Source organism: Antechinus flavipes, chromosome 2 (genome assembly GCF_016432865.1).
Source record: "Antechinus flavipes isolate AdamAnt ecotype Samford, QLD, Australia chromosome 2, AdamAnt_v2, whole genome shotgun sequence".
In the NCBI taxonomy this organism is placed as follows: Eukaryota; Metazoa; Chordata; class Mammalia; order Dasyuromorphia; family Dasyuridae; genus Antechinus; species Antechinus flavipes.
This window is the reverse complement of record NC_067399.1, coordinates 47,548,353-47,567,294: the sequence shown is the minus strand read 5'-3', so window position 1 is coordinate 47,567,294 and position 18,942 is coordinate 47,548,353. Positions and strand designations below refer to the sequence as shown.

Here is an 18,942-nt window from a genome sequence, read left to right as displayed (position 1 = left end):
GCATTTTCTCTGGCTATCTCCCATTCCAGGGATGCTCTTCTTCCTCTTTTCAAAACACTGATCTCCCTAACTTCCTTTCATTTTCATCCCACCTACAGGAAGCCTTTATGAGTATCTCTTAATTCCAGTGTCTTCGCTCTGCTAATTATTTCCTATTTATCCTATATATGGTTTGTACATATTTGTTGCATATATACATTGTAAGCTCCTTGAGATTGGGGATTGCCTTTTTTTTGTCTCTCTTTTGGTATCCTCTGTGAGGGAATTAAAATAGTAAGTCATAGTGGGAATTGGTGAACCATACTTAACTCCAGTTTGTGCCTCAATTCTGGAGCTAGCTCCATTCCCATTCCATCTTTTGCTCTTCTGTCTTGCGTGGGAATAAATAATATTCTCCTTGCCTATCTCACAAAGTTTTTGTAGGTTCAAATGAGACTTTGTGTGTTTATGTGTATGTGTGTCTTTTTTTAGGAACTTATTTTCTCCCTCCACTACCTCCTGAGGTGAGAAATTTAATACTCATTATACATATGAAGTCATGTAAAACATATTTCCACATTTGCCATGTTGCAAAAAAAAAAATAAAGTGACAAAATTATGGTTCAGTCTGCACTCAGATTTCATTAGTTCTCTTTCTGGAGGAGGATTGGATTGTTGATCATGAATAATTTGGAACTATTGTGGATCATTGCATTGATCAGAGTGGTTAAGTCTTTCATAGTTATTCATCCTTACCGTATTGCTGTTGCTGTGAATTGCTCCTTTCACTCTGCATCAGTTCATCAGTTTTATAAAGTGCTTTTCAAATCTTAAAGCATCTTAGAAATGCCAGTAGTAGCTCTTTTCATAGTGGCAAAGAACTGGAAATTGAGTGAATGCTCATCAATTGGGGAATGACTGAATAAGTTATGATATATGAACATAATGGAACATTATTGTTCTATATAAGAAATTATGAGAGCACTTATTTCAGAAAAGCCTGGCGATGCTGAGTGAAGTGAGTAGAATCAGGAGAACATTGTATATAACAAGATTATGTGATAGACTTGGTTCTTCTCAACAATGTGGTGATTCAAGGCAATTCCAATAGACCTGGGATGGCAAATGCCAGTCATATCTACAGAGAGAATTATGGAGACTAAAGGTGGATCGAAACATAATATTTTCATCTCTCTTTTTTTTTTTTTTTTTTGGCCATAGTTTTTTTTCCCTTTTGGTCTGATTTTTCTTGCACAACATAACAGTTATGGAAATATATTTAAAATGATTGTACATATTTAATCTATATCAGATTGCTTGCTATCTTGGAAGAGGGGAAGGTAAGGAAAAGAGGGAGAAAAATTTAGAACATGAAGGTTTATAAATATGAATGTTGAAAACTATGTTTAAATGTATTTGGAAAAATAAAATATTTTACTATTTTTATATATTAATGTATTATGTATATATTAGTATAGTAAGAACTGTCAGCTATTATTATTATTACTATTGCCTTGTCATCCTTCCATCAGTACTAATAAGTTAACTCTGCCTTTGATGGTAGAAGTAGAGGACAAACTTTACAAACCAAAGAAGGCAAATAAATCATCATATATCTAGGTTTTTTGAGTCATCTGTTGTTCCTACATTCTGAAGATACATTTGATCATAATTATGTTGGATCAAGTCAGCAAGCACTTATTAAGTATCTGCGTTCTGGGCACTGTGTTAAGTATTGGAGATAAACAAAGAAAGGCAGAAGAGATTTCTGCTTTTAAGGAGCTCAAAGTGTAATGAGGAGATAACTTAGAGCACATTATAGATATGTACAGTCCAGATGGAAAGTCATCTTAGAATGAAGATTCTGGAGAAGTATTGGGAAAACTCTTAAGAAGGTAGGGTTTAAACTGAGCCATGAAGGTGTGCCAGCAGCTGGAGTAGACAAGAAAGGAAGAGCATTCTAGGCCTGGGGGATAGCCTAGGAAGATATAGTGTGTCTGTGCCAGAGCTGCGAGTAATCATTTAACATTCCCCCTCTTGAAAAAGAGAGCTAGATACTGTATGGTAAGATGTAGATAAATTCATAGATCACAGACTCTAGAAATTTTGGACTTTTTAGGCCTATTTATGGCACTTCTATTATCTACTCAAATATGATAAGGTCTTTGAGGGCAGTGCCTCTGTCATCCACAAAGTACCTTGCACACAGTCAGCACTTGCTAGTTGTTGGATTTTTGGGATTCATTGGGGTGTCACTGGTCAGGGACTCCCGCATTGCACCTGGTTTCCTTTCACTGTGCATCTCATATCTCTCTTATTTCTTTTCAGGTGGGAACAACGAGAGCTGCCCAATGGGAGAGTCTATTATGTCGACCACAATACAAAAACGACTACCTGGGAAAGGCCTCTTCCTCCTGGGTAATATTCCTAAGATGATTCTCTGTCTGTGGGATAGATGCAGCTGAGGGGGGACTCTGCTCTCTCCTCCTTCTCTTCCCTTTTTTTTCTTCTTGACTGCACCGACTAGAGGCCTTCCTTTTCACCTGTGGGCATGGATTAGCCTTGCTAAGTAACAAGGGGAGCTTTGGGGTTAAAGTGGTTGGGGACCTAAAATTTGAAGCCATTGGAGAGCCCTTGCCCTATAGAGGTCCATCTGCAAGTCTTCAGATTTCACTGCATGAAAATTTTTTCTTTTGATTTGCATGTTTCTGAGACTTCCTACCTAATTTTACAAAATACAGAATACAAACACCTCTCTTGGGTTGCCTCAATACTTTGTTGGGTACTTTTCTTATTAGCTTATATGGAATTGTAGCATTCACAAGACAGGGAGGGAAGAGGTAAGGGGAGAGAGTGTTCTTGAAAAATTCATAAAAATTAGCTGGAGAGGTCACATATTAAGTGTATCCTTCGAGAAATCTGCCACTGTAGACAGTGTGCTTCTCCAGTCATCTGTGTTCTGGAAGGAGGGAAGGGCATTCTCTGCCATAACCAAAGGACATGAGGGGTTTCCAAGGGAAAGAGAACTGTCCAAGTGTACAGAGAAGTGGTTTGGTTCCATGTCTGCCAGGGACAGAACGTACTTTCCAAATGTGAATCTCCACATTGAGAGCTTTTGAAAGGGAATGTCTCCCACTCACAGAAAAAAGAACCCTTTTCTAATAAAGAAGCCATGAAGGGCTTAGATGTCCATGGGCAGGCAGGTTTCCCTCTCTCCCTCCTCTTTCCCTCCCTCTTCAGTGTGGTGTGGGAAAGGGGGGTAGCAGCAGGGAGGATACCTGAGAGGCTTTAGGCTCGGCTGCCGCCCAGATGCCAGCCAGGCCCTGAGCAAACACGGCCCCACCTTCTCTCCTTAGGACTTTCCATTAAGAGTCTCCTCACAACTTAGGGTTTTCCAGTAGGAGGGTTTTTTTCTCCCTTTCCCACCCCTTCTGGGAAAAGAGTCTCTGATAACTTCTTATTATTATTTCTTTTTCTTATTTTTCACTTTGAATGACTTTAGAATTTCATTTTTAGAATGACCCAAGTTAAGCATTATCTTTCAGTAGTAGATTTTACAGATGTTCACATTGTGTGTGTGATCAGGATGTAGTATAGGGAAGCCTTACCCCTTCCATGTAAGTGTGAATAGGCATGGTTTTGTTTTATTCCTTGTCTGGAAAATTCTGTCTTTGTCCCTTTTCCCCTCCCTCTCCCATTTCTCTCTTCTCTCTGTCTGTGTCTGTCTCTCTTTCTATTTCTCTGTCTTTCTTCTCTGTCTCTGCATTTCTGTATGGCTCTCTATGTTTCTCTCTGTGTTTCTCTGTCTCTCTCTCTCACACACACACCTCGAAATTTTCTTCTTTAGATACCATTTTATCAGAGGGATTTCCTATAAGTTATTCAGGTATTCTATCTTCGTCAGTGCTTAGATAATGTGAAAACAAAGATGGACCATGATGTTGTTTAAGAGTGGCGCTTCCTCCTCCTTTTAGCACTGTGCTGAGCTGCGGAGGTCTGGAGAGGGGTTTCTATTTCATTATGGCATTAGGATTTTCACAGAAGGCTTGCAGCTTCACGTCCTGATGAGACCTGATCCTAGCCCCTCTTGCCTCCCTATGACTATTTCCTACATTCTTTTTAAAAGAAAATAATTCTTCTTCTAGTTACTTATTCCGTGTCATAGTGGAGAGAACTGGATGGAACAGACCTGTGCCTCTAGTCCGGGGTCAGTGGGCATTTGGGGCAGTGATGGGGCCAACTTCAGAGCACGGCTGTTCTGACTTACAGTCCTGGCCACCACCTTGTTTGCCTGTGACATAAACCTGAGCCAGTGACCTCAGCTCAAAGCCGTTCTGATAGTTCCCTCTATGCAAGTGTTGAGATGGGGACTGGGGCTGGTACAGTCCTGGTCTTTGCTGCTTTCTCAGGCAGCAGCCAGTGTTGACTCCTTTGCTTTGTAGCATTATCCGTAAAAGCAAGGAATCTCTTCCTCTTCCACAATCTTCATAAAAGGCTTCTTCTGTCTTTGCTTTCTGGGGGCTTTTGAAGAAAGCCACCCCTTCCTTTCCCATCTCTCCCATCCTAGTCCTTTCACTCCGGAGAGCTGAGGTCCAGGAAAGGAGCTTTGAGGCCCTTCCAAGTACTCCCCAGCTCTCATCTTGGAGACCTGGCGGTCGTAGAACTTCCTAGGCCCTTTATTTCCTCATGTGTGAAATGGAGGAGTTGGATCAGAGGACGGCCGCAGTCAGGCAGCTGGCAAGCACTTTTTGTTGTTGTTGAGGCAGTCGGGGTTCAGTGACTTGCCCAGGGTCCCACAGCCAGGAAGTGTTAAGTGTCTGAGGTCAGATTTGAACTCGGGTCCTCCTGACTTCAGGGCTGGTGCTCTCTCCCCTGCGCCCCCTAGCTGTCCCAACAAACATTTGTTGAGTGATGACTGTGTGCCAGGCACCTTGCTAAATGTTGGAGAGGTTAAGGAATACAAAGAACAGTTTCTGCAACTGCTAAGAGAGGCAACATGTAAATGACCGGTAAACAGAAGGCGTGTACAGAATAGATGGTCATCTCAGAAGGGAAGTTGCTGGCAGCAGGGGGAACCAGGAAAGGCCTCCTGCAAAATGGGGGGCTTGGGCTGAGCCTTGAAGGAAACCAGGGGAACTGAAGGGGAAAAGGGGTGGGGAAAGAGCATCCCAGGCAGGGACAGCCCGAGCCAATGCGGGAAGAGGGGAGATGGAGCAGTGTTGGAAGAACCACGAATAGGCTGGTTGTAGCTGGACTGCCATGTGCAGATCCGTTACAGTTGGTCTCCTTCCCTAGTCTCAGTTTGAGCTCTGGAATTCCTTCTTTGATCCTCTCTGGCTCCAGCCTCTTCTTTTGCCCTCATGGTAACTTTAGAATTAGGGAAAAGCCATATCTTCCCCCATGTACTCTTCTTGTGACTGATCATAATTGGCCATTTTGTCCTTTTAAGTCATGGGTTCTTTTTGGGGTTCATGGATCCTTTGGTAAATGAAGCTTATGGATTTCTCAGAATATGGTTTTTATATCCATAGGATTATAAAGGAGGGCAAAAAGTTAGTGAAAATAAAGATGTGATTTCCAGCCCCTCCAACCCTCATTCCAAGTTCATGGCCTCAGGCTAAAAATTTTGCTTTAAATATGATTTATTCCATGAAGCTTTTGATCTTGTTTTTCTCTTTCTTGATCTTATTTAATTTCCCAGAATATTCAGGGTCTACACTGGAATAGAGTGCCATTTTCAAGGCTTAGGAAAAGAGGAAGCTCTCGCTTATCCATGTCATCATTGTCATCAACAACAAATGTGTATTAGGGTCCCCACTGTGAGCTATGTTAAACTCTGGGGATACAAACATCTATAAAACATGATCTGTGCCTTCTAGTTCCTTACTGTTGAATTGGGGAAGCAGGCCATTTACACAGAGAGATAAAAAACAATGTGATTAAAATAGACACCAAATACTCCAAGAGATAAAAAACTGGAGGGGTCACTACTACTGAGATAGTTGGGGAAAGACTTCACAAAGAAAGTGTGGCTTGAGCTGGACAGGCTTAAACGATGTGGAGAGAAAGAAGGAGGGTATTCTAAGCAGAGGGAGAGCTATAAGCAGTAGCAAGGAGGAGAAGTATGAGATGAGAATATACTCCTCAGGGAGGGAAGAGAATTCATGCAGGGAAATTAATGGGAGACAGATTAATAGGAGGCTAGAGTTCTGAAGGACTTTGGATGCTAGTCTGGGAATCTTGAACTTACTAGCAACAAATGGCCATTGGGGCTTTTTCAGCACGGACATAGTAGGATAGAAGCAAAATGGTATTTGAGGAAGATTAACATGGTTGTGATATATAAGACACATTAGAGAGGGACAATTCCAGATGTGGGGAAGTCAGGATTTGTATAAGCAGAAGGCAGCAGTAACTGGAGGAAAGGTCTAGACAAGCCTGATGGCCCTGGAAATAGAAAGGAAGGGCTCAATACAAGAAAGACTGCTGTAACTTGGTTCTTATTGACTGGTGTAGGAAGGAGGGAATAGAGGAAGAGACAAGGATACAGCCACCTTTTCACATGTGGAGACATTGATAGAAACAGGAGAAGGCAAGAAGAAGAGGTAACCTGGGGGAAAGATGATGAGTGGTTTTAGATATGTTGAATTTGAAGTTATTGCCAGATGTCCAAATGGAGGTATCTAGCAAGTAGTTAGTGATTCAGGACAGCAACTCTAGAAACAGACCTGAAGATTAAAGATTGCTTCAGGGGCAGAGCAGTGCAGTGATGGGGAAGAGTAAAGGCAGAAGTCTTAAAGAAATAGCCAAGAGCCAGCAGATAGAATCTGGCTGGAGGAATAAACCCAAAACTCCATAATATTGAGATATGACCCAAGGAATTGTGGGTAACCAGTTCATAGCAGAGAGAAATCAGAGAGGCATCAGCCAAGGGATCTTTCTGAAAGGTTAGTATTAATGTTGGGTTTGCTCTGTACCATTTACTGCAATGTGAGCGCACTCTTGAGATTTAGCTTTTGCTACTCTTTCCTGACAATGTGCATTTCATTATGTTCACTAGGCTTACCTGGGCCATCTTTATTCCTTGCATTACTCTTTAACTCCCCCATGTCACTTCCACAGCTAAGGTTCAGCCTTGGAAAAGGCTACTTTTATATCAAAAGAGACAGTAGAAAGCTCTGCTGTTCTGTGAACCACCTTCTTTCTTGCATGTGCTCCTCTGCTGGGTTTTTGTTAAACGTGTTCTCTGCGAGCCTTGGAGACTGGAATCTAGCTGCTTTTCTGATGGGGACCCTGAGTTGCTGGACCCAAACTTATCCCCATTGTCTTCAGCCTGGGAAATCTTGGGATCCGCCAAGATTTAGAGGCCATTGTGCTGACTCTGGACTTGATGTTTCCAGCTGGGAAAAGCGTGTGGATCCCCGAGGAAGGTATTACTATGTGGACCACAACACCAGGACCACCACCTGGCAGCGTCCAACAGCAGAGTACGTGAGGAACTATGAGCAGTGGCAGTGCCAAAGGAATCAGCTGCAGGGGGCCATGCAGCAGTTCAGCCAAAGATTCCTCTACCAGGTAAGAGTCATGGGTGGCTTCCAGGAAGAGAAAGAAACCTTTAAGTGTAGAGAGGGTTTGGGGAAGTACATTGCCTTAGTTGTTCTGGCTGACGGGCAGGAGTTGGAAGTGTCAGCGTGGCTCACAAACAGTGATTTCCTCCAAAGAGGAATTGTACTCACTTGCCAATTCTGATTTTTCTCATCTATGCCTAAGGAAACTTTGTCTGTCTTTGGACAGATTCACCCTGTCTAAAATGGAATTCATCTTCCCTTTCACTAAACTGATCCCCTTTCCAATCTTATTTCTGTTAATGATTTTCCTTGTCTTCTAGACCTCTAGGCTTGAAACTTGGAAATCACTTTTGATTCATCTTCTGACTCTTACATACCTATATTCAAAAGGCATCAAATTCTATAGATTTGTCCTTCAAAATGCCTCGCATCTTTCCTTTTGTTCCTATTCTACTTCTACCATTTTATTTTGGACTCTTATCACCACATTCCAAGCCTCCTAACTGATTTCTTTGCTTCTACCTAGATTTATAGGTAAATAAGGCATTTATTAAAAGCTCCCCGGTGGCTATGTACCATGTTAGGTACTGTAAGTATACAGCAAGCAAGCAAGATAATCCTCATGTTTAAGGAGCTGATATTCTAAAGGGAAAGTAGAATATGAGAGGAAGGATAGTGGAAGAAAATGGGGGAGGGTACTGAGGTGAGGCCAAGGAGGTTGTCCTTGAAGAGGAAGAATTGAAATTGCAGAGTGAATTGAAACATAAGTAAAGGAAGCCTGAGTGAGGTCCCTCCCAAAAGAGTAGTTCCAGCTGTGTTATATCCTCAATGATATCTCTGTGCCATTTATTCCGTACATCTTGTCTTTCACAGTTTTCTACAGAATATTCTTATGGCATCTTAGGTGGATGGGTTTTGGAGATCATTTGGTTTAATCTATATCTGAACAAATATCTTCTCAATAACATCCCTTTCAGTGAGTTTAAACATACTGCCTTAGTAAAGGGATCTCCTTATTTCCCGGGATAGCACCCCCACTGTTCCCCACTTATTTTATTCTATTCTATTTTATTTTTAATTTTTATTATTTTCATTATTTATCTGTTTATTTACTTTTATTGTTTTTATTTTTTCCCACTTATTTTAAAAGTATTTTCTTTTTTATTGCGAATGTAACAATAATCAGGAAACAGACATTTCAAGATTAAAAAAAAACAGGAAAGAGGATTTTACAAGAAACTGAAATTGTCTTACATTCAGTTTTTTAAAGGAACAAAAATATAATTTAATAAGGTAATAGCAATATTGATGTATTAATGTTCCCTTCTGCACTTTTTTCCTTCTATGCCTTTAAAAATGTTTTACTGATGTCCTCTTTTAACATATCTGTTTTTATCTATCAACACCTCCCCTTTTCCTTTCACAAAAGTATAGGGTCAGTCATATTGGCTTTGTCTCAGAATGGCTGCCTTGTTCTGTGCCCCTTTCTATCATCTCTCCCTAGGAAGGGGAAGGATATTTCATTAGGCAGATGAGGCCATAATTGTTGCTGCTTTGGCCAGAGTTCTGAGGTCCTCCAAAGTTGTTATACCTCATATTATTAATTGCAGTGATCACATGTATTATCTTCCTGTTTCTGTTCATTTCCATCTGCCTCATTTCATACATATCTTTCCATATTTCTTTGATTTCATCATATCACTCATTTCTTAGGAAGTAAATCAAGGACAAGAACTGGATTTTTCATTTCATTGAAGGAAGAGACTGCCTTATGAGACTTAGAGATCCTGAGAGTTTTGAGATATTAAATAGTTTGCTCAGAGTCACACAGTCTGTGTATGTTACAGATGGGACCTGAATCCTGGTTTTCTTTTTTCCGAGACTGGCTCTTTTTCAGTACGCCTCACTCATTTCTTACAGTGTAGTAACATTACCATATACTATAGTTTGTTCAACCAGCCCCGATTGATGGACATCCACTTTGTTTCCATTTCTTTGCTGCCATAAAACTTGCCATATTCTTGGGAGTCCTTTCCTTTTGTCCTTGACCTTCCTAGGATTACCTAACAGTAATAGTGCTAACTCAAACAGCATAGACAATTTTGTGACTTTGGGTATGGTTACAAATACTCTTCTAAAAACATTGGGATAGTTCATAGTTATCCCCTCCCCCCCGCCAACTTTTCCAACAATTACTATTTTTCTCTTTTGTTATCTTTGCCAGTCTGAAGTGCATGAGATGAAACCCAAGTTTCACTATGTGTTTCTCTTATTAGTGATTTGGAGACTTTTGATAAACCTTCACTGTTCATTTGAAGACCCTTGGTTCATATTCTCTGAAGACATATATTGGGGAATGATTCTTATTCTTATATATTTGAATCAGTTCTTTTATATTTTCCCAGTTTCCCTTCTGATTCTAACTACATTTCTTTTGCTTATGTAAAAACAAAATATTGATTCTGTAATAGAAAAGTGCAGTTTTATTTTTTATGATCCTCTCTATTAAGTAAGAATTCTCCCTCTAACAATAATTATGAAAGGGATCTCCTTTCATTAAACTTTTTTTTGTTTTTTCTTATGTGAACTTTTATATTCAGGTCATATCTCCATTTGGAATTTATCCTGGTATATGGCATATTAAGATATTGGTTTAAACTAAGTTTCTGCCACACTCCTTGTTTGTGAGGGAATCTTTATCCTAATGGATTATTAAGAATTCTATTGTGTTGGAGAGGATTTGGGAAAAAAGGTACAATAAGGCATTGTGGGTAGAGCTGTGAACTAATCCAATTATTCTGCACAGCAACATAGAGTTATGCCCAAAAAGCTAGTGTGAGTACCCTTTGCCTCAGCAGTACCATCACTAGGTCTATCCCTCAAAAAGATGAAAGAAAGAGGAAAAGAGCCTATCTGTACAAAAATATTTATAGCAACTCTTTTTGTGGTGGCAAAGAATTGACATCTTAAGGGATGCCCATCAAATAGGTGTGACTGAGCAAATTATGGTATATGAATATGATGGAATACTGTTGTATAGAGGTAATGATGATGAAATCATGAGGGGGATGGTTTCAGAAAAATCTGGGAAGACTTGTATGAAGTAATGCAGAGTGAGGCAAGCAGAGCCAGAAAAACAATTTATACAATAACAAAAATATTGTAAAGACAAATAACTTTCAAAGACTTAGCAACACTGATCAACACAGTGACCAACCACAGTTCCAAAGGACTCGTGACAAAAAACATTATCTACCTCCAGACAGAGAACTTATTAATTCTCAGTACAAAGTGAAGTCTGTTTTCTTTCTTCCATCCTTCCCTTCCTCTTTTTGGATATGACTAATGTGAAAATTGGGTTTGCATAACTAGTTTGTTTGTAATAGGCTTTTTCTTGCCTTTTCAGTGAATGTAGATAAGGAGAAAGGTAGATTAAGAGAGCATTAGTACTAAGCAAAGCATATTTTAAGGATGTACAAAAATATTTATAGGTTTTTTTTTTTTTTTTGAGGTAGCAAAGGATGAGAATCTGAAAAAGTGCCCATAAATTAGGCTATAGCTGGACAAGATGAAATACAGCACAGTAGTCCTGAATTTTTATCAGTGTAATGTTGTGCCAGATTTCATGCTACCCACTTCCTGATAAAGCAGTAAAAGATTTGGAATGTAGAATGAGACAAATATTTGTTTAGATGTGACCAATGTGGAAATTTATTTTGGTTGACGGGATATGTGTGTAGTAAATAGGTTTTGTTTTTCTTGTGTTCTCAGTAGAAAGAAGTAGGAGTTAAGAGGGAAAGGTGAGAAAGAGGATCTTGAATAATTAAATAGGAAAAAAAAAGATACATATATACAGAATGTATATGTAAATATGTATATAGAAAAAATTATATGGAATGTTTGAATATATAATGCATATAAAATACATGTATATATTTATATATGTATGTGTATGTAAACTTGGGAGCTCTGATGAACACAGTGACAACGCAGTTCTTGAGGGTTTATGTTATGAAACATGCTATCTATCTCTTGGCAGAAAGGAGATGGAGTTAAAGTACAGATTGAAATATATCTTTTATTAGACATTACCAGTGAGAAATTTTGTTTTGCTGGAGCCTTCATGTTTGTAACGGAGATTTCAATGCAGGATTGGGAGGAGGGAGAGGAAAGTGGAAGGGAAACCAGGATAATCTTTGAGAATAAAGTAAAATTTAAAAACTAAATCATAAAACATTATATAAATGCTGGTATTACTTTAAAATATATATATATATATATATATATATATATGTTTTGATGAGGAATAGGTCTTACTGAGCAAGCATTTCTTTAATTGTTTCTAATTTGATTCTGTTCACTATCCTTATCCATTTTTTTCTTCATTGAGTTCTTTAAAATAAAAAATATGTGGAACGGAGCTAAGCACTTGGAAAATCTTAACTGACAAATATCTGAAATGAAAAATATCCATCATTACACGTTGTCAGTATCTTCATTCCTCCAGGCTCATTTGCTAATGGTCTTCTTCATTATGTTACTCCCTTTCATTTTTATGCTTTCCTTCCTTCCTTCTTTTCTTCTTCTCATTCCTACAGGTTTGGAAGATCTGATAGGAGGAGCCTTGGTGGATAGGAAGGACTTTTTGAAAAAATCACTTTAAAGAATACTCATGTACTTTCTGAAGTTTTGGCATCTGAGGAGGACCTAGGCCAATACATCTATCCTTTCTCATCGCCTCCCCTTTCTAAGAATTGTCTTTTATGCAGCTCATCTCCAAGGACATTTCTGCATCTTTCTACTTAATGTGTTCCTCTGTCTTTTGGAAAATATCTGCATTCTATTTCCCGTCTGGTTCCAGTTTCTTGCCTTCGTTTGCCTAAATGTGTTTATGGTGGTTGTAATTATTAGATGAACTTCACCACAGAATTTCAGCTCAGTTTTACTTGGGGTAGCTGAATTTGGTGTGGGATGGTCCATTTGGGTACTTTTTCTGGTGATGAAAAGCTGAGAAGCTTGAGCATAGTCCGAGTTTTTATGTATGCCATGGATGGGGGGAATAAAGGACAAATATCTGTAAAAACAAGTTTCTGCCTTTCCTGCCCAATTCAAGTACTCTCAAGGAGAGAAGTTTGGGGGGGGTGTCTTGATTTAAGGCAGACACATCACTTTTAATTGTCATATTTTGCTGTTATTCTCTGACTTTTTTCCTTGGTACCTTGTCAAGGGCTTGAGCCCTGCCTGTCTTTGCCCCTGTGCGGTTTCAGCCCATAGGAAGCACTTGGCTGAAGCAGGACCATGGAGCCCCTCAAGCAAGTGATCCTTGGGTTCTAAACTGAACCTCTTTGTTAAAACTCTTCTGTTGAGTAGTGGGCTGCGTTTTCCCCTTGGGGGAAAAAAGTTTGTCTTTTTTGGGAGGGGTGTTGGCGAGTATTATGAGGGTGGGGTGAGTAGCAATTTAGACCAATGTTTTCACAAGCTCAGACTGAGCTCCATTCATATATTTCCCTTCCTGATCCATGGCCCCCTTTCCCCTAAGCTAGGCAAATAAGGCATCCTGAAGTCTGCATTTGGAATGTGATCCCCTAATACAAGTATTAAGTTTTAGTAGGTGAAATAAAAAGTTCTTTTTTTTTTAAGCAACAATGGTTTTTTTATTTAACTATGAAAAGTATTTGACAGCATCCCCCTTCTCTCCAGCCCTCCTCCCCCCTCCAGGGGTATGTGAACATTCAGTCTGGCATTGCCATTCCCTAGGGAGCTCCCAGCAGAGCTGAGGAAGGGGAGTTATAATATAAACAGTGACACTCTAGCCCTTGAGCCAATTCTCCCCTGATACACACTTTCTTTGGCCTTCCCTTCCTCTCCTTCTCTCTTTCCCTTTCTCTCCCCCCTTCCCCAAACTTTTGGTGAGACTGGTCCATAGCTCTGAGCATCCCCAGGTTCAGGCCGGGTGAAGAGCTGGCTCCTGGCAGAAGGAGGAATAAAGGTGCTTTGTAAAAGGCCCTAAGAACATTCCGGGGGGAGGTGAAGGGGCTTGGGGGAGACGCCTGTCTGTGAGGGCATGAATGTCCCTTCAGTTTGAGTTAATATCGCACACTGCTGCTTACTCTCACAGCGTGTTGAGAAAAGGGGGAAGGGAGATGAGGAGGGGAGGGGGCCGTCTACAGCCAGGAAGCTCTGGGCGTGGGCAGGGCTTGTGGGAATGATTTCATTGGAAAGGCCTGCGATATTTTTTCCCCTCTTGTGTGTGGTTCTTGGAGAAAGTTGGAGTTGGTGGTGATTTCAGTCGTCTTGGCCAGCAAGAGCAGAGCAGACACACATGTCTGAACTTCCCGGGAAGTCCTGCCATCCTTCGGCCCCTTCTCCCCTACCTTACCTGCCCTGCCTGACTCACATTCTTCCACGCATCTTGTTCTTCCCCTCACTCTCTCTCTTCAGCTCCCTGTACCTTTGGGGTCCTGAATTCGTGGGCTTTTAAAAAATTCTTGATGGAGCAGAAACCACTTCACATTTCCCCTTTTTGCTCCATAAGTACCAGAGGAAATTCTAGGATGGTGGGAGGAACCTGATGGTGAAGAATTTATGAATCAATTATTGACATTTGCTTCTTGTTTTTATTGTCATTTTTTAACCTCTTTGTTGTATATGTGTGTATTGTTTTTTTGCTGTGTCTTTTGTATTTAGTCTTCTGGTGCCTCATCTGACCATGATCCACTCGGCCCTCTTCCTCCTGGCTGGGGTAAGTAGTATATTCTATGGCTTCTGTCCCTGAACCCCTTCCCTCCTTCTCCAGGTGTGCCATTTTGTGCCTTCCTCGGTAAAACATCTGGCTTTTTTCTCAGCTGTTGGTCTTCATTCCCAAATTTCTTACTGATTTCCTTCGCTGACCCTGGAGATGCCCTCCTAAAGCCTTATTTTCTCAAAGAAATCATGGACAGATATGTTCCTAGAATTAAGAAAGTAAAGCAGAAAGTAAAGCACTTCTTCAGCTCCCATTAGCCTTAGTTAAAGTAGTATGAGTATGAGGGAAATCTTAGTCCTCCTGATTTTGAAAGCCTTTTTGACTGTTGTATTTTGGACCTGTATTTCTAGGTTTTTGCTTAAGAAGCTACGTTAATAAGAAATGTTGAGATTATCTATGCATATTATGATCTGTGATTTTGAGGCTAGATTCAAACACTTTAATGGGTCCTCATGGAAGCCAAGACTTTGGGGACTTGAGCCTCATTATAGCTAGTAATGACGAATCTTTTCAGTTCTGTTAATAACCTAACTCCTTTGGTTGTGATGTACTTAGGTAAGATGCTGAAAGGAGAAAGTAAGTACTCTAACGTGGAGTTCTTTCTAGGGGACTCATGAGTCCCAGGAACATACTGCTTCTTTATTTACCCTGATATCTCCTCTGCTTTTCTGTTACTTTTCCTAGCATTTTCCTACTATTCCTCTAGGCATGAAACAAAAGTTACTAATGCTGCAAATAGTTGCGGATTAGGGGGAGAACTAAATCTATCCCTTTGGAGAGAATGAGGACTTTATTGCCAATGGACTTTGCATAGTGATTTAGGTTATATGCTAGAGCACGAGACCAGACTAGGTCAAGTGATTTGGTACTGTGCTACAGTAAGAATATTGATAGCCTCTATGCATTGGAAAGGCAATCCATGGTGGTGTCCTCTCCCATCATGCCCTAGGGTGGTTGTTAGCTATGTTGGCAAGCTCAGAGTTCTTCAACTCTTTGGGTTGGAGTGGGTCTTTCTAATGTACTTTATAATAAGGCTCTCCTAACTAATGAACAAGTCTGTAGTTGTCACAAAAGCTTGAGAATAGAAGGGCCACTAATGATCTGGTAGTGGTCGGATTCAGCTGTAGGGATTGTGAGTACTGGTTTTACTTACCATCAGAGTCTTGCAGAAGGGAGGCAAGGTGACTTTGAATAGGACAGGAAGACTTGGAAGGGCAGTAAAAGACATCTATTGAAGTGGATTCTTCCAGACCAGAAACTCCTTCTTGGTTGTCAAACTACGAAGGAGCATCCATTCCTTTAGATCATCAGGAGATCCCTGAATCACGCTTGTATTGAAGGACTCAAAATGGACTCTGTACCTAGTGTCCCTTTGGCAGCACCATTGAGTTAACACATGTTCCAGACGTGCCTAATTTGCTCCGAGGGAGTTACTTACTCAGGCTAAGTATATTAATAGAAAAATTATTGGGATTTCACATACTGACAAAGCTACAGAAATTTGGAAAGCTTGGTGGAAGGGTGAAATTATAGAATCTAAGGGATCTTTGAAGCATCTGATCCAGCCCCATCCCTTCCTATGATTTTATTCTTAGAGGCCAATGGTAATAATTGTATTGATAATACACAGTAATGTAGAATGGAAAAGGTTACAAAGTGCTTTCCTCATAATCTATCCTTTGAGGATAGGTATTGCAAGTAGTATACTCATTTTATAGATGAAGAGACTGAAGCTGGGGGAGAAGTGGCTTAGTCTGGGTCATACTACTGACTTGAGTGGGGGCAGGGCTTGGATCCAAGTCATCTGACTCCCAGCTCAATGCTCTTGGCTCTCCACTAAAGCTGCTTCCAAAAAGTAAGAATGTGCATCAAATTAAAGTGATTTTGTAATCTAATTTGTAGAAAAGAGCCAGCAGAATTTGGAGCATTATGACCCAGAGCTCTAAACCGGAACAGTAGTTGTTCATCTGGCCCCAGGGAGGAGGAACACATTTCAGGCTGTTTATTTCTGAATTCCTCCCACTGTCGAGCTGTCAATAAAGAAAAACCACTTAGGGTTTTGAAAGAAGTAAGCAGATGAGAGAAGAAGTTTTTTTCAGTACTAAGCATAGAGCTATATTGGGATGGGAGCAGACTAGAGGGCCAGGTTAAAAACTGTTTACAGGATGTAAAATTCAAGGGAAGAGGCAAGATTGGACTAGAAGACTATAATAGGACAAAATTGAGAAAAAGAATTTTTTTGGCTTCAGCATCAGGAAACATTTCTTCACCGCAAGTTCTTTTGGACTGTGTGTTGGTCTGCCTGGGTCCGTGGTAGTAGCCACTTTACTGGGGATATTTAAAGAGGAATAGGACCAGGAGCCAAACAAAATGAGAAGTGATCCCATTTCTTCTGTCCTGGCTCCCAGAAGGCTGTCAGGATACACTGGGTGTATTTTTTCACCTTAGGTGTTGCTGGCCTAATAGTGTAACCATTTAGATGCTCCCTTAAAAGAGACTCATTTTCATTATCTTTGCAGAGTGGCCTTATGGAAGGAGCCCTGGAGAAAGTGTGTCAGAAAACCTGAGTTCTGGTCCCAGCATTGCTACTAACTCCTGTCTTTTTGGCAAATGATTCTCTCCTTCCATCCCTACTCTGAGCCCCCTAGTCTCCCTCAGTTTTCTTAGATGTAGCGTGATTTCAGATGCCCCTTCCACATCTGAAGCCCTTTTTTTCTGTGAGGATGGCGCCGAGATTGATATACTCAGCCGTCACAGGCACACTTGGTTGTATTGACTTGAGACAGGCTGGACAGGTCTTGAGGCGCAGGTAGCTGGAAGCCCACCCAGGGATGCAGACGTGAAGGCTCTCATTTGGAGGCAGCAGCAGCTTCTTTGCTGGGAGGGGGGTCTGTTTTTGTCCACAGAAACCTCTGGAGAAGGGAGGTTCCAGTCACAGGCTGTTTTGAGGCAGTTGTAGCTACATCATGGCTCCTGGCCTTCTTCCCTTTCTCTCCATCTATACACTTGAGAGAAGAAAGCAGTAGAAAAACGTTTGATTAATGAGTTGAACAGCATTGAATTTATCTGGGTTTAAGCTCTGTGCCTAGACCGGACATTTCCCTTCTTGAGCCTCACTTTCTTCCTCAATAAAACGAGGGGGTAAGATTGGATAAACTCCAGAAGGTTCTTTTAAAATTCTAGGATTACTTAAAAGGTTTAGTGTGATTAGGGAAAAAAGTGTTCCCAGAGATACTCAGGAGTTCTGGAGCTGGATCTTAGAAAGGGGGTTGTAACTGGCTGGAGTTTCCAGTTTGATTCCTGTTTGAGCTTCAGCTTGCTCTGGCTTCCTGGATCTGACTGACAGTTTTTAATTCCTTGGCAGAAGATAAAGAGATTAGTAGTAGTAATGATAAAATGAACATAATAGATTGATGATTTCTGAGTTCTGTAGGATAATGACGTCAGATATCACTGTGGATTTTATTTTACGTAGTTGATGAGAAAACTGAGGCTTGGAGAGCTGAAAGCACTTTGTGTTCTGGATTCTTGGCCTCGGGACTGGAACTCTATAGAAACTTTGGGTTTCCTGTGGACTTTGTAGAATTGGCTCCTTCAGGAATTCTACTGAACCTTGAGGAGGGTTGGAGAGTCACTGGCTTAAGGTTCTTTTGACCTAGAGGAGCCCAAACAAGCTCCTACAGACCCAGTCTTTAGTGCTTTTTAACCTCAAAGTGAAGTCATTTGAACCCCAAAGTAGATTTCTTCTCTAGGTTTCATCATTGAACCAATTTCCATCAGTCCAACAGGCAGGTCAGCAGCCAAGCTGATCCCGGGCTTAAGGTAGCCTAACCAAAGTCACAGTAGCTTAAGGAATAAGAAGAGCAAAGAGAGAACCGTCAAACCAGTCCCCCCAAATGTCTCTCTGGGCTTCTGATCCAGAGGGGCTCGATTCACTTGTCTATAGGACAAGCCTATGCTTGGACCAGCCTAAAGAATGTTGTTGAGTGGAGGGGGTTGGGTGAAGGCTTCATAGCCTCCGAAGGGAGGAGTGAGTGCGTAAGAAGGGAGGCGGTCGTCTGGAAGGAGGAGCCCTGAATTAGGAGGCAGCAGAACGGGGTTGGAATTCCATTTCTGCTCCGACCTTCATTCAGTTTCCTCATATGTGAAATTGGGACTTTGGACAATGAGACCTCTAAAATTTAGGATCCTGGTTAAGGAAAGGGTGTTTTCAAGCTCTGAGGCCGTGTTGGGGCAGTCACTGAGTGCTCCTGTGCAAAATTTGTTGAGAATTGTTGAGAAGAATGGTGATGGCTACAGAACTGCATTGCCTGTAGGTACTTCTAGGGCCAGATCATCCCAGCCGGCCCAACCCTAACTCTCCTTTCCTTGTGGCCTAAAGCCTGGGCCAGACAGAAACCAGGAGAGGACAGAGGCTTAGTGAGTCAGCACTTATTGAGCACCTGCTGTGTGCTAGGCTGGAGTCCCATGGTTGTGTCTGGTGCCCAGCCGGGTGCAGCTCCTGTGGGGGAGGGACTGCTGCTTCTCCTCAGCTTCTCTGGGCCTAACCACAGAAAAGGAGACAGTGCTTGGTGGGGGTGGGGGAGAGAAGTACCAAATTCTCATTGGTTTAGAAAGGTTTAAGGAGAGGAACTTCAGGAGGAGTTCAAA

The 18,942-nt window shown here is 41.2% G+C and overlaps 1 protein-coding gene across 2 annotated transcripts in view; it reads left to right on the top strand.

Annotated features, from left to right (window-relative positions):
- Positions 1 to 18,942, top strand: part of WWP2 (WW domain containing E3 ubiquitin protein ligase 2) — a 125,564-nt gene that overhangs the window by 91,453 nt on the left and 15,169 nt on the right. For both annotated transcript variants that reach the window (XM_051974702.1, XM_051974701.1), the window contains 3 exons: positions 2,308 to 2,397; positions 7,380 to 7,554; positions 14,235 to 14,289. In XM_051974702.1, coding sequence (XP_051830662.1) covers positions 2,308 to 2,397; positions 7,380 to 7,554; positions 14,235 to 14,289 — 320 coding nt within the window. The remainder of the gene's footprint in view (positions 1 to 2,307; positions 2,398 to 7,379; positions 7,555 to 14,234; positions 14,290 to 18,942) is intronic.